Source organism: Ursus americanus, chromosome 4 (assembly GCF_024610735.1).
Source record: "Ursus americanus isolate L20-20 chromosome 4, mUrsAme1.1.p, whole genome shotgun sequence".
Lineage (NCBI taxonomy): Eukaryota > Metazoa > Chordata > Mammalia > Carnivora > Ursidae > Ursus > Ursus americanus.
Window position 1 is genome coordinate 47,577,771 of NC_142130.1, and position 16,487 is coordinate 47,594,257.

Consider the following 16,487-nt stretch of genomic DNA (forward strand, 5'->3'; position numbering starts at 1 on the left):
AATATTCAGAAGCTGTCAATTTATATAGGATATAGTTAGGAAATACATAAATTTGGTTCTTTGAAGATTAGAATTATTGACAGGTTAGGGATTATGGAAAGCATTATTTAGGTAAAACATGAGCAAGCAGTGGTTTGGGATGAGAAAAAATTTCTTTGGAAAGGTGTATATATTGTTCCCTGTTAATATCTTAACGTGTATTCAATTACATGCTCATGTAAATAATCAATTCCCTTATTAATAAGTATTGTAAAAAAATGTACTTGACTTAGGTCATCATCAGCATCAGCCTGAGCCATATGAAATTACTGATACTCACCTATCATTGAACTAAAAAATGGCAATTTCATATGCTTCAACCTAAGTATTACCAGGTAGTGCTATATATATGGAATAACTATTATGATTCACATTACTTCTTTGTTAGACTCCAAGAAAAGTTATGAGATGTGCTAAACCATCTGGCATTTTTAAGTATTACTAAATTTATTGCCTGATGTGTTTTGTATTCACCTGAAGCGATTAGTATCTCAACCAATATTCAATTTTGTACTTCCTTTGTTTCTAGGAATATCTAATTCTTGACCATGTATTGTGATTTGGATAATTTATAAGGACCGTTAAAATATATGGGAAGAATAAGGGGGAAAATATTGGAAGTAGGTATCAGATAACATGTCAGCTATGTAATATGTAAATTACACAGAAATTACATATTTATAGATGATTATTTTACATATTAAATATGTCAAAGCAAATCCTAGAAGAATATTGCTTTTGAGATATTATCTAATTCTAATTAATTAAAATAGGAAATATATTCCTTAAGAAGATTGATTTGGTTCTTAGTACTTTCTTTCTTTAATATTAAATGTTGATTTTTATATTTTGTTAATCTGTCTGAGGTATGGATTTTTAAATAAGTTTCTAGAAATAAACCTAAATACTTTCGGGTATTTTTAATATGGGAAATACATGTCATTAATCTTGTTGGAAAAATAGTTGTTCAATACTTAGTGTTAGGACCACTGATTAGACTTTGGAAGTAAGAAAGCTGGAACCCTTCTTATTCTATCAAAATAAATTTCAGACTGGTCAAAGATGTAAACGTGAAAAATGAAACTATAGGAGTACTAAAAGGTCAAAGGGGTGGGTTGTGTCATGTGAGGGAAAAGCCTTGTATATATGATGTTAAAGCTGCTAGGATCCATGCAAGGAAAGGTTGGCAAGTCTATGTAATAAGAATTGTAACAGTCCTGAATAGTCAAGATTATAAGTGATAAAGTAGGAAAAATATTTTTAACACAAGTTAGGCAAAGCATTAATTTTCTTAATATACAAAAGGGCAAAGCCATAAATAGGCATTTCACTGAAAAAGAAACACCAATAACCAATTAAAACATGAAAAGTTTGGTTCACTTACTCTCTTGAAGAAATGCAATTAAAACGAGATTTTTCACTTATATGATTGGCAAAGATTAAAGTTTGTTTGCAGTTATTCGTGAACATACGGAAATGGAATCACTGTTGATGGTGTAAATTAGGGTAATCTTCTGGAAATTGGTTTTTGGTAACATACAGCAAAATAATAAAATGTACAAAGTTGTTGACCCAGCTATTGTATAAATTTTTTCTAAATGATGGACATAATGAATGTATAAGGATGATCTCTGTGTTACTGTTGAGTGAAAAAAACTAGAAACCACCTCAATGTTTAGCCAGTTCTGGCACTGTTGTTCAGTGGAGCACAGTGCAGGTGTCGGGGGTGGGGTGGGGGGAGAAAGAGAAAAATGCATATGTACTTAAATGTGGTAAATTAGTAAGTGAAAAAGTATGTTATATAACAATATGAATTGTATCATCCCAATTGTGTGTATGTATTTTTTAAATCTGAAGATAAACATTTTTGCTTCTTTACATAGAAATTTTCAAAAAGAATGCATCAAACATGTAATAGTGATTATGGAAGGGGGTTAAAAAAGGACAAGATCTGGTGTAGAGGGGATTCTTAAAATTCACATTATACCTTTTTGTCTTGCTAAGACTTTTTTTTAAATTCTCATCACATACTAAGCCTTATTATTTTAGACCAACATACCCAGTGGAAGAATTAGAAGAAGAAACTGTCCCAGAAGATGATGCAGAATTAACATTAAATAAAGTGGATGAAGAATTTGTGGTATGTGTGCTGCTGAACTTTTTGTTTCTTTTTACCTTTGAATTCCTTTCCCTTCTCTTAATTTCCCCAGACTTCCATTTTCAGGAATATGTTTCATTTCATTGTGTCTAGAGAAGAAAGCTTTTAAGTAGAGTACCAAATAGTTGTTTAGACCTTTGGTTAAGTTAATGCTCGCGTTTTCTAATGATTGAAGTTTGAGTTATAGCAGAGGTTCTTAAACTGTAGACAGGAAATAGTGGACTGCTAGTTGTGTGAGTAAATACTTTATTAGCAACCATTCATGATTTGAAATAGGCCATAAATAATAAAGAACTTGGAAAAGAATAATAGGGCTTAGGATTAATATATTCTACTTCTTAAGAACACTGCTCATTTCTCAGGAACTCCTGTATGCTTCTAAAATTAGGGTAAGTACTACCCTTTAGGAATTTTAAAAAATACTTAAAAATACCAACGTTATTTAAATTGTTCGGCAGCATCTGGGCCTTTACCATTTTTAACATTCTATTCATATTCTGAAACTAAATGATCAAGTCTCAATAACAGACTAAACTAGTAACATGGTAAAGAAAAAGAGCACTTTCTCAGAGCCAATGATCGATTGACCCTGTTGTTTTAGGAAGTATATCTATGATCTGAAATTGAAATAGCAGGGAAAAAACCCTTTTTTAAAGTGTATTTTATTGTCATAAACCAATTACATTTTCCAAGTGAATTTTTAAATCATTAGATAAGGGGCGCCTGGGTGGCTCAGTCTGTTAAGCATCTGCCTTCGGCTCAGGTCATGACCTTGGGGTCCTGGGATCGAGTTCTGCATCGGGCTTTTTGCTCAACCGGGAGCCTGCTTCTCTCTCTCCCTCTGCTGCTCCCCCTGCTTATACTCTCTATCTCTCTCAAATAAATAAATAAAATCTTTAAAAAGTAAATAAATAAATCATTAGATAATAAGTATATTCTGTATTTCAGCTTAATTTATTAAGCTATTATATGCTACAAAGAATCACTTCTTGTTTTCCAGAAAATGCTGAAACTAACCATTAAATAAATTAGACTATCCAAATAGTAGAATATTATGTAGCTATTAAAATTGTTTACAAAGTAATGTTAGTGATATGGGGATGATAATTTCTGCTGTATGCATAAACCCAAGTATATAAAATATACAAAAAAGAAAAGATAATAATATGTTAACATTAGTTGTATATGGGTAGAAAGATTATGGGTGATTATTCCTTTTTTTTTTTTTTAAGATTTTATTTATTTATTGGAGAGTGAGTGAGAGAGAGCACAAGCGGAAGAGGTAGCAACAGACTCCCCACTGAACAGGAAGCCTGACTCGGGGCTCGATCCCAGTACTCTGGGATTATGACCTGAGCCGAAGGCAGACACTCAACTGACTGAGCCACCCAGGTGCCCCGATTATTTCCTTTTCTATGCTTCTTTGTATTGTCAAAGTTTTTAACATGTATTTTGTCAGCAGTATAAATATTTTAAACCATAAATAGAAAAAAGCTGATTCTGTTATTTACAGAAGGAAAAAGACCATTGTAAAACTAACGACTTTAAAAGATATCTTTTAAAAAAATATGATACATTTTAAAAGTTAAAGTAAATATATATATTCATTCATTCTGCATGTGTTTTACTGAGTACCTGTTGGGCAGGACCCTGGTGGAACTGCATGACAAAAGCTCTGAGGCAGGAAGGAGCTTAATTTGATCAAGGAACAGAGAGAAGACCACTGGGGCCAGATTTCCTAAGTAAGGCGGGTGTATGCATGTGTGTAGTTTATGATTCACAGGAAAGATAGACCAGGTCCAGATCATTGTGGCCATTTTAAGGAGTATCGACTTTATTCTTTGTGTAATAGATCTTTCCATTCAGGCTCAAGAAATGTTAAGTTCTCACATATTTCCATTTGTTGACCTCATTTATTTTACTCAGGTATTTTCCTCATCTTCTCTTTTAAGTAACTATTTATTAGTTAATGGTTTATCGACAGAAACCTGGTCCTAGCGCATCAACGTTTAGCTTCAGAGACATAACTCAAAACTGCCAGTCAGCGGAAAAAAAGTACAAAAACCTACTAGTCAGAAAGAAGACTGTATAGGGATGGAAACCAATTTTGCACTTTTTTTGTATCTCCATGTTACTAGTGCAAAGTGGGTGTTCATTAAATATCAAAATCAGCTGTCAGCAAATTGCTGTGTAACTTTTAGAAATTATAGCTAATTTTTTTCTAAGAACCCTCTAAAGTTCAAAGCAGCAGCATTAGGTTTGTAAATTAGAGAAACAAACTAGAAAGCAGCCTCTTTGCACATTTCTTCCCAACTGTAAGGTAAAGACCTTCTATTATCATTAGACCAAACTGAAGGTCTTCCTCAGGGGGTTGTCACTAAGGCTGCTGGTTCCCTTATGTCGAGTCTCTTGAATTTTTTCCTTTTCTTTCTTTCTTGTTATCATCATGTTGTTCCAAGTAGCCCTCTGTTACCTCTCCCATCCCTCTTGCTAAGGAGATGGGTGCCAAAAAGCGTTTGAATGGTGACATGTTACATTATTTTGTTGCCAGAGTTTGTGTGGTGGCTCAAGGGTGGAAAAAATTATTTCTGACAGAGTAAAGTTCTGCTATAATCACCTAGAAATTAGAATCCTTCCGATTTAGACTTATCATAGGACACATTGATAACTGTTTAAAAGAAAAGATAAAAGAAGTATTGGTCACAAAACAATATTTTCACAGGCTGCATATAATCATATACTTAGTAATTGGCAGTTAGAGAATTAAGAGAGTACCTAGTACCTGTTAGATGAAGAAATGGTAGGAAATTGTTGAGTGTCTTCTATATTACTGAAATCAGAATCCTCTTAGTTTATTTTAAAACTTTTTTCTAAGTCTGTTTATATTTGAATTCCTTTTGAATGCTGTGTTAGTAATATTTAGTAACTTAAATCCTTTTTTCCACTGCCTGCTATTAAAGCCTTTTACCTATTAGCATTTAACCCTGTACTAATTCAACAAGTATTTATTGATTCCCTATGTAAACAGACTGATTAGGTTATTGTAAAAGCATAATAAACCTGTCTCTTCTCCCATGGGCATTGAGTCATTGGCATTTCAATCATTTATTCTGGTTGTTAAGTAGGTCATCATCAGTGCAAACACAGAATAAACTGAGCTGAATCTCAAAGGTGTGCATCTGCATTTATGGTTAGGATTTAAGATGTAAACAGTCACATCAATTTTGTCTACACCTCTGTGCTCCACTGCCCCTCCTCCTTGAAAAAGTAATGTAAAAAAAATGTAAACATAAAAAAAGTAAATGTCACTTGAGTGTATTTATACTCTGCATTTATATTTCTTCATATTTTAATAAATCTTTCCAATTCCCCAAAGATTAACATAGTTCTCATAGCTTACCTTAGTGTCCCCACCCGCAGAGTTCCAGAGTAGTTGTGGGATGGGACCTTAGAGTCTGCATCCTGACAAGCTCCCAGCTGATGCTGATGCTACAGGTCTCAGAACCCCGTGTGGAGAACCACTGTTTGATATCCTTCTTAGTGCTTGAAGATAAGCACTAGCTTTGAAATCTCCCACTGCAGCTTTGTAGAACTGTACATGTGGAAGTGTCCACCAAATAACACACGCTTACTGGTTGTTGTTTTTTCTTTGAGGACCAAGTTCCATTCACGGTCTTACCATGTCCTTAAGTCTTTTGTTAAATTTGTTTCACCCACTATGTCGCTTGTCACCACGAACACCTTTGAAGAGAAAGGGGAACTATTTTTTTTGTTCCACGTGCTTTAGAACCTGCTAAGACTCCATTTTTGCTGTATATTGCGAAAGGTATTGCCTCTCAAAGGGTCACTTCTGACACTACCCCCCCCCCCCCATACCAGTTGGCCCAGGGATCAGGACCAGCTTGGAATCTACCCAAAATATCCCTTAAGATAGTTAATATCTAAGATACAAGGTTAGTATCTTAAATATATATTTCATATCTTTAAATAGATTTAATATTTTAATATCTTTAAATAGTTTTAGGGGCCATGGGCCAAGCAGTACTAATGACTCATCTTATTAATTTATTAAACTTGAGCATATAAGAGATGAGATGTCAAAAATATGCACTAATGGAATTGGTCCCTGGAGCAGGTGAAAATATTCTGTGTCTGTCAACCTCATTTTTGTCCATTTTAGTCATGTTCTCAAAATTGCAATTAACTCCTTCCATTATCTGTCTCTTTCAGATATGCCACTTTACAGTGTTTCTTATTTTATTCTTATGTTTATTTATCCCTAATTTTACAGCAGTGGCCCTTCCTTCTCCTGTTTTTTTATTTTGTTTTGTTTTTTCAGTGACTATAAAAAGGCCGTATTTTAAAAGGTACCATCAAAACCTCAAAAAGCAGATGAGCTGCTAATAACATTATGCCCTACTTTATGCACACCACTAGGCTTTTAAATCCCCTTTCCTGCATTAGTCTTTGTGTTGAGCTTAGTACATATTACATGTAAAAACTGGAAATACATTCTTTAAATTATAACTTTTTATAATTATTAACTTTTAAAACTCTTTCTTTCTAAGGAAGAGGAGACAGACAATGAAGAAAACTTTATTGATCTCAACGTCTTAAAGTCCCAGACATATCGCTTGGTAAGTTACATGGGATACACACAGGACCAACAAGCGATCAGTGCACTTGTTCTGCTGGAAATTGAAACAAGTAGAAACCATTGTTTGCCATTGTTTTGTGTGTCATGTGAAAAGTAGCTCTCAAAAAAGTGTTTCCTGTATATAAAATGTTGTAATTATAGCAAATAATAAAGATCCAGAGGGCCAAATGGGGCAGCCTCCGATCTGCACCGTGGAAAATCAACACAGTGTTTCTCATGTAAGCTGAAAATAATTTGTCGTTTTTTATTGTAGAAAGATATTATTTGGTTTCAAGTTATTTTCTGTTATAATTGGCTAGTATTGAATAGTCTTGATTACAGGAAAATATTTAATTGGTAATTCTTTGAAATAAATGGATTATTTTAAGACTGGTGTATGGATAGGTAGTCAGACATTGCTTTAAGTCAATGTTTTCTCTTTTTTTTTATATTTTAGTACCTTTATTTTTTTTAATTTTTTTAAAATAATTTTTATTTTGTTATATTAGTCACCATACAGTACATCCCCAGTTTTTGATGCAATGTTCCATGATTCATTATTTGCATATAACACCCAGTGCACCATGCAATATGTGCCCTCCTTAATACCCATCACCGGCCTATCCCAATCCCCCATCCCCCTCCCTTCTGAAGCCCTCAGTTTGTTTCCCAGAGTCCACAGTCTCTCATGGTTCATTCCCCCTTCTGTTTACCCCCCCTTCATTCTTCCCTTCCTTCTCCTACCAATCTTCCTATTTCTTATGTTCCATAAATGAGTGAAACCATATGATAATTGTCTTTCTCTGCTTGACTTATTTCACTTAGCATAATCTCCTCCAGTCCCGTCCATGTTGCTGCAAATGTTGTGTAATCGTTCTTTCTGATGGCTGAGTAATATTCCATTGTGTATATGGACCACATCTTCTTTATCCAGTCATCTGTTGAAGGGCATCTCGGCTCCTTCCACAATTTAGCTATTGTGGACAATGCTGCTATGAACATTGGGGTGCATATGGCCCTTCTCTTCACTAAGTCTGTATTTTTGGGGTAAATACTCAGTAGTGCAATTGCTGAATCATAGGGTAGCTTAATTTTTAACTTCTTAAGGGACCTCCACACTGTTTTCCAAAGTGACTGTACCAACTTGCATTCCCACCAACAGTGTAAGAGGGATCCCCTTTCTCCACATCCTCTCCAACATTTGTTGTTTCCTGCCTTGTCAATTTTTGCCATTCTAACTGGTGTAAGGTGGTATCTCAAGGTGGTTTTGATTTGAATTTCCTTGATGGCTAATGATTTTGAACATTTTTTCATGTGTCTGTTAGCCATTTGTATGTCTTCATTGAAAAACTGTCTGTTCATATTTTCTGTCCATTTTATATTTTGTTTATTTGTTTCTTGTGTATTGAGTTTGAGAAGTTCTTTGTAGATCTTGGATACTAGTCTTTTATCTGTAGTGTCATTTGCAAATATCTTCTCCCATTCCGTGGGCTGCCTCTTAGTTTTTTTGACTGTTTCCTTGGCTGTGCAGAAGCTTTTTATCTTGATGAAGTCCCACAAGTTCATTTTTTTCGTTTGTTTCTCTTGCCTTTGGAGATGTGTCATGAAAAAAGTTGCTGTGGCCGATGTCAAAGAGGTTGCAGCCTATGTTCTCCTCTAGGATTTTGATGGATTCCTGTCTCACATCGAGGTCTTTCAACCATTTGGAGTTTATCTTTGTGTGAGAGAGTGGTCAAGTTTCATTCTTTTGCATATAGCTGTCCAATTTTCCCAGCACCATTTATTGAAGAGACTGTCTTTTTTCCACTGGATGTTTTTTCCTGCTTTGTCAAAGATTAGTTGCCCAAAGAGCCTAGGGTCCATTTCTGGGTTCTCTATTCTGTTCCATTGGTCTATGTGTCTGTTTTTGTGCCAGTACCATGCTGTCTTGGTGATCACAGCTTTGTAGTATAGCTTGAAATCCGGCAATGTGATGCCCCCAGCTTTGTTTTTCCTTTTCAACAATTCCTTGGCAATTCGGGGCCTTTTCTGGTTCCACACAAATTTAAGGGCTGTTTGTTCCAGTTCTTTGAAAAATGTCATTGGTATTTTAATCGGGAGTTGTTTTCTCTGTTTTAATTAGGAAATAAATCTAGTCTATAAACGAGAACCCACTCAATGAGATACTTCAAAAATACATATGGGATTTTTGTATTTTCCTGTATGTATATTCCAATAAAGTGATACCTATTGCTTGCTCAAAACGGTATATATAGAATATAATATTCTCATTTGCCCTTTATTTTTCTTGTCTAAATTCTACAAACACGTTTGGATATAGCTTTGGGCACATATCATGAAGACTTCCGTGGCCATCCCATCCCAGGATAATCTCTTCATTTATCATTTACTACCTTAGTGATGTTAGTCAGCATTATTTGTTGTTGTTAATGGTACGTTTGTTGTTTTCTGCCCAATTTGAGGTGCAATAAAACATAACGAGTAACATTGTAGCTAACTTGCCTGAATGTGTGAGTTGACTTTAATACATTTAATACTTACTAGATGTCTGATCTTGGGCAGGTTTCCAAAAATGCCTGTGCCTTATCTTCCTCATCTGTAAAATGAGGATAAAAATGTTACCTTTTTATAGGGTTTTTAAAGATTATAAGAGTTACTACATATAAAGCATTTATAATGATATCTGGCACATAGAAAGTGCTCAGTAAGTGTTGGCAAAAACCAAAATCACATCTTCCCACATTACCCTTCTCAAATCTGACTTGTATAAGCTCCTTGATTATAGGAGATAACTGTCATGTTTTGCTTTCTCCATAGCGTAACACGGAAGATGCCCAATGAATGAATGTATTGTTATTGCTCAATTGAAAATTGAGAATATACTATAATCTGATACAGTATATCAGAATAATGTGTTAACATTTTAATCCAAACAAATAAACTCCAGTTGTAACAGTACATTTGCAAATCACTCTGTAGTTTTCAAAGTACAATTGACCCTTGAACAACATGGGTTTGAACTGCACAGGTGCACTTACACATGGATTTTTTTCCCCCAATAAATACAGTACAATACTTGGAATGTATTTTCCTTTTGATTTTTTTCAGTAACATTTTCCTTTTGTCTTTATTGTAAGAATATAGTATATAATACATATAGCATGCAAAATATGTGTTAATTAGTAAGGCTTCCAGTTAACGGTAGGCTATTAGAAGTTAAGTTTTTGGACGGCACCTGGGTGTATCGGTTGAGCATCTGACTCGAGTTTGGCTCAGGTCATGATCTCGGGGTCATGAGATCAAGCTCTGCGTTGGGCTCTGTGCTTAGTGGGGAGTCTTCTTAAGATTCACTCTCTCCTTTCTCCTCTGTCCCCCCATGCGTGCGCGCGCGCACACACACACACTCTCAAAAAAATTTTTTTTTAGTTTAAAAAAATAAGTTAAATTTTGGGGGAGTCAAAATTTAATGATGGATTTCACCATTTGACTGATCCAGGTTTTTGGTTATTGGGGGTCTGCACCCCAAACTCCCGCATTGCTCAAGCGTCAATTGTACTTTAAAACACATCCTTTACTGACCTTGTGAAGTATTTGGGTAGATGTTGTTATTTCCCTTTTACAGATACAAAAACTGAAATTTATAACCTTGGGACAGTATACTCTTTTTAAAAATTTAGTAAAACTACAATAGCTGAATTCGAATTGTTTACTCTGAACTCTCAAGTCTATTGCTTTTTTAACCTTTTCCCTCATATAAGAGTTCAGCAGGGTAGGTATGGTTTGATTCCGACATTAAGCAAGGACACTCTGGTGTTCAGTGTTCCTGTATGTGTTGAAGATGACAGCAAAGTTCTCCTGAAGTGTAAGGGAAGAAAATAAAAGAGATGAATATACAGTTATTCTCAGAACAAAACTGTGATTTGTGTTATGTATTCTTCCATTGACGGTGTAAATAGATACCTCTGAAGGCCAGCTGGGATTCCCTCCAGACAATGTAGTTTGAGAATTGGGAAGGACTTAAAGTGATTTAATTTGCCTCTACCACTACTCTTAGGTTCCTGTAGGTCTGATTTCAATTTTTCACCTTAACTGAACTATGTAAGTTTTTCCCTACCTGTGCCTTTATAAATTATCTAGGTATTAGATCCTTTGGACAAAGATTATATAACATAAACCCCTTTGAGCTAAGACTATATATGGTTGCATTTTCACAAGAGGAAGAAGTCTGAACACCAGGTGTTTGTGGATGGTCAGCCATGAAGTACTAATGAGGCAGAAAACCCTTTCATATTTTAAAAAATCTGGCAGGCTTATGATGTTGCCCACTAAAGCCATCTGCCTGAGACAGCTGTATCTGACTCTAGCTTATGATGGCTTAGGCTGCTCTTTCCCCAAGACAGAACTGCTATATAGGTTAGTAACATAGATTTAAGATTTTATGTTTCATACAGCAGGTGGACTCACAATGCAGAGGAAATATTATTTTAGCAAAGTTGCATGCAATTTTTGCACTAGAACAAAAATGATACATACTATCTAGGAAATTGATATATGAAATGTAGATGTGACTGTGCCACCCCAGCCATTTATGGATTACAGCCATCCGTCTCTACCTGTGGTTTTGAAACAACAGATGCTGCTCCAGTCATTCTCTATTCTCTCACCTGGCTTTATTTTTCTTCACAGACACTGGCAATGTATTAATTTCTATCTGTTGTCTATCTCAATCACTAGAATGCACTCTCCTCTAGAGAGGGAGCTTTCTTCAGTACTTTTTCACCTGTTTCTGGTGTGTAGAAAGTGCTCAGTATTGAATAATACTGAATGAATACATGCTTGAATGAATGCTATTTTATATCTGTAATTTTATAGGCAAGATATAGTTTAATCTTCATAGAGAAAAGAATTTCTCAACAATAATTATGACCTCTTCTATGTACCAAGTAGGATGATGCAGGGAGGAATCTACTTATATTCCTTTCTTTCATTAAATAAAGTGATGTCTAGATCCTAAAAAGTGTGCTTGCTCTTAAGTATCGTGATGATGCAAGAAGATGAGCACGCACAGCATTTTCTTGAGATTTGTGGTAAACAGAGCGAGAGAGAATGTGCATGGAAAAGGCACGCTGCAGATTACGTTCTCTGAAAGTGGACAGTGAGACCAGAGTTTGGGGTGCAAGATGTTCATTGTGAAAGGAAGGGGGAAGAAATTGGGCTGAGGGAGAAGTCCAGCTGTGATTCAGGCCTGACAAAGCTTTGAGCAACCTGCTGAAGAGCTCTGAAGAAGTGTTGCCTGCTTGGCTCAGTCACTGGAGGCAGGCTGCCCTGGGGAGGACATACTGCCGGGTAGAGGTGGCCACCGCAGGTAAGACGGCCTGAGGTAGCCAACAGCAGGAAGCTGTCTGCTGGCCACATTGCCTGCAGCGAGGCAGCAGGTCTTTCCCTGGAAGGACACCTGGTGGTCCATCTTCCTGACTACCACAACGTATTTGAATCCTATAACTGCTAATTTGAAGAATTTGTAAAGAGCTACCAGGTGGCCACTGACTAAACTTTGAAGTGTCTGCCTACTCGGATCATGACAGAGCAGTAGTGTTTCATGAACACTGAAAATGGCGTTCTAAGAAAATGGTTCTTCCAGTCAATGTTGAAAGCTTGCAGGGATGAAATCGGTTTGTTTTGGAAGTAGTTGTTTTTCAGAACATTTACTTACTCTGAGGTTTAAAAAGTATATTTTAATATCCTTTTATTGTGTGACTTCACCCTCTAATTCTCGTACTGCAATTATGGTTTTGCCAAATATTATATTTTCAAGAAAATAACTTTTGCAGTTAGTGAGGGATTGCTTTATCTTCTGAAATTTTATTTGTAGGTTAGTTATTTGAATTTTGATAGAGCTTTTCTTAGAAGGAAAAAAAATAGATATATATTAGTCTTCAAGGCTAGCCCACAAAATTCCACATTTTCTCTGTCCCTCTGATTCCTGAATATTCTCGAAATCCGAAATTTAGCCAAAGACTCCTTCAGAATGGTCATGGGGGAAGACACTGGTGCTGCATTAAAGCTCTCACAGTTGGGCAGAGCTCCTGATGGGTAGGGGCACAATAGAATTTCAGAGATGTTGAGGGGTGGGAGCAGGAAAGGAAGGCGCTGGTGGTGAGGTGTTATGCAGGTGTTCAGGCCATTTCTGGTTCTGTCTTGAGTCTGTTAATTGGAAACTGCCTGCATGGTTGTGGCAGCTACACTGTAATTACAAGTGGTCTTTGTAGCTCCCTCCATTCTGAAGCTCAGTAGAATCATAGTGGCAGTGTTGTGGCAGCATAACGCAGATGTGTCATTCTCCTCCCCCCGTGGAAAAAAGATGGGAGGGAAGCTATGCGCTGAGTTCTATTTTTAAATGTCCATCACTTCATTTCAAAACATTTTTTCAAACATGCCATAGATACCATTCTTCCTTGAGATGCTAAATTTGAGGTTTTAGAAACCAAATTCTGAGTTAGACAGCATAAAACCAACTATCTCAAAAGGTTTAAACACAATTGGTTTTTAATTACTTAGCAAAAAATTCATTGTACCAAGAATGAGAGAATTTTTAGCTTAAAAAGCAAAAGCTGTAAGGAAGCAAAAATCTGGGCTTAGAAAAAAAATGTCGTCTCAGTTTTAGAGTGTCATTGTGGCAAGTCTGCAAGATTATAATCAAAAAAGGGAAGAAGACAGATTTATTTGGTTAATACCTTAAATACTTTAAATTTTCTTCATTTTACATTTGATTTACATTTCACTTCTTGACAAAACGTCATTTCTGAGTAATACAAGGGGGGAAAAAAGTACTGTTCTGCAATATAGCTTGCCCCCTAGGTTATCACTGGTTTGGATTCCTGCTTGAGGAAAATGGTTTTTCCTCTCCTTTCCTAAAACATTTGTTTGTCCTCCTGTGTTGTGACTGAGAAGTCTGCGGTTGGTATTTCACAGGAGAAACAATTAAAGCACCACATGTCTGAGCGTGATGGAACACATTATGACTGAGTAAATGCTTTTATTTCTGTGGTAACTAACCTGTACCACCCCATCAGTTTTACATCTGGAGGTGACTAGAAAATGTAGGTTAGAGAAAAAAGCTGTACTCTGTATTGCTCAGAAGCAGCTCAAATGGCAGTTCTCGCTGGGTGTAAAAGAGGGTTTTGCTTGATCTTTAGTGTAGCTTTTGAATCCGCACTTGGAATAGGAAAGATCCTTATTTCCATCCTGGTTTTATTGTTAGCCTAAAAAGAAGTAGGAAGCAAGGACTTCTCAAGGTCCTTTCCAGATCTGAGTCTGATACCTTCAACGTAGACACCATGGTGGAAAATAATCCTTGGGTCACATTGGGACTGCATATCACTAGCACTTAGCCTTAGTAAATTAACCTGTGACTCTGCTTATTCTGTACAGTGGTGACACAATTCTTCACAGGGTTGTTTTGACATTAATATAGCCTAACTTGTGGACAGCACATAGCTTGATGCATTTTTTATTTCATATAATTTTTTACCTTTCCTAGAATTTGGAACTAAGAGATTGGAATGTTACCAACATTCTTATGTGCTGGAGGAGAGTAGAAAAAGCCCTAATATCCCTCTCTCTCTCTCTCTTTCTCTCTCTCTCTCTCTATATATATATATACACACATATATATATAGAGTAAGAAGCTTGCATTTTTATATAAATTAGGAAGTCTTGGTGATGTCATGTCTTTATTTTCATAATATCTCACATGAATTCTTATTGAAGGCCCACTGGACTAAATCTGCTATCACAGAAGGTCTCCCCTAAAGAAATGACTAAGGGAATTTGATGAAAAGTAATATGATCTTTTTCAGGATTCATTTGAGAGCTGTCATTTTATAAATGGATAGATTATATTTCCTGAATCAATGCCAAGAGCAGATACTTATTACATAATTCTGTATATTAGATGGATTCCTGGCATGTGTGATTTCCTCAGTCCTATAGAAACCCATATTCTTTAAATCCACCCAACCCCACCCATCCACCTCTAGTACTGTTAGTGCTTTCAGTATTTGTCTGATTCATTTTAATCCAGGACATCTAGTTGTCACAAGACCTGCAGATGCTGCTTTCGAAATATCTCTCATATGTATCCCTTCAGCTATCTTTCAAGGTCATGTCTGCTTCATCTCCTGTCTGGATTATGTAACAATAATGGCCTGAATGGTCTCCGATCCTCCTCTTTCAATCCCACCCTCACCCTTTTGCAAAATATTTTTCACTACTCTTCCCTCTTGCTTACCAAACCACTTTTAAAAGGTCATTCTGAGTTCAGTAACTTTTGATGCTTTTCACTGCTTATGGGTCAGTTTATGTAGATTATAAAACAATAATATTTTGGTCTGAATTTCCAGACTCTTAGCAATTTGACAACTTGTCCATATAGCCAACCTTATTTTCTTCTGCCAGAATAACTTTATTCTAGATAAATGGATCCTCTCATAGGTTTTCAAACACCTTATGAGCATATCTCTTCTCATCTTTGCCTCCTATCTAAAATGTCTTCTCATCATCTCTCTGCTTGACTCTTAAGCCTTCAAAGTTCAGCTCAAATTCTGCCTTTTTAGTGACACCTTCCCAAATACCCCAGCCCCATTCAGTTCTATGACCCACAAATCTATAACCCATAAGTCTTCATAAAACATAATTAGAATGTTCTTTCATGAGGATTTTTATCATTTTATTAACTCTCCCTGGTATTGAATAGTACCTGGCAAATAGTAGGTGCTAAATAAAGATTTCTTGGATAAATAAAGTTATTTTACCTTGCTTGTAACTCTTCTTGACTTGCCTTCTGACTTAGAGGACAAAATTCATATTCGTTAGCTTAGCTTCTGAGGTCTTTCACAAAGTATTTAATTCTTTTTTTGCTCCTCGTTATTTGCCTTTCTAAGCCCCTAGTCACTCTTGATAGGATCTTCACAAGCCATGTGCATTCCTATTTCAGTATCTTGGCTTACGGTGCTTTCCTGACTATAAACACTTGGCTTGTCTCTTTTCTGCCTATTTGCATTCCATACATCCTTATAAAGTTAAACCTAGATCCCATCATCGCCATTAAAACACACTTCTCTCTCTCATTCAAATTCCTAAAGCATTTACACCCATACCAGCTAGTTTCTGGAAGTTAATCAAATTGATTATTTTTACCTGCTTTTATTGAACATACTTTATTCTTTTTTAAAGTGAAATATATTCCTTGTTTTTTATTAAACAAAGGCACAAAGAAGTACAAAGAAAAATTTGAAAACATCCCCAAATCTCAGCACTAAACTATAAACACTATATCTCTTTATGCATAATTGCCCTGAGGTTATGTAAGATGCTGACGTTTGGTGAATCTGGATGAGGGCATATGGGAAATCTTTGTACTATTTGTGTAATTTTTTTGTAAGTCTGAAAAAAAATTATACTGACACAGAAATAGATTGATGAAGTAGTGCAGAGTTCATAAAATAATACAAATATATAATGGTATTAATAATGTAGGAAGCGATGCAAGTAAGTGGGGAAAACTGGACCGTTCAATTAAAGGGTGATGGAATAACAGGCTGTCCATCTGGCAAAAAAAAGATAGGCTCTTGCCTCATACTGTACACCCAAATA

General features: G+C 35.9%; 1 protein-coding gene and 1 long non-coding RNA gene across 9 annotated transcripts in view; one reads left to right on the forward strand and one right to left on the reverse strand.

Moving 5' to 3' along the window:
* IFT57 (intraflagellar transport 57) overlaps positions 1-16,487 on the forward strand; it is a 56,605-nt gene that overhangs the window by 4,557 nt on the left and 35,561 nt on the right. Inside the window, exons 4-5 of the mRNA XM_045785260.2 lie at positions 2,089-2,179; positions 6,766-6,834. Of these exons, the coding sequence (XP_045641216.1) occupies positions 2,089-2,179; positions 6,766-6,834 (160 nt within the window). The remainder of the gene's footprint in view (positions 1-2,088; positions 2,180-6,765; positions 6,835-16,487) is intronic.
* LOC123784087 (uncharacterized) overlaps positions 4,905-16,487 on the reverse strand; it is a 116,874-nt gene continuing 105,291 nt past the window's right edge. For 6 of the 8 annotated variants that reach the window (XR_015724217.1, XR_015724212.1, XR_015724216.1 and 3 more), the window contains 2 exons: positions 9,375-9,429; positions 7,570-8,942 (listed from right to left, as the gene is read on the reverse strand). This is a non-coding gene — a long non-coding RNA (uncharacterized LOC123784087). Of the gene's footprint in view, positions 5,939-7,569; positions 8,943-9,374; positions 9,430-16,487 lie in introns of those variants that run through there. The other 2 variants (XR_015724215.1, XR_015724211.1) reach the window with 1 other exon arrangement.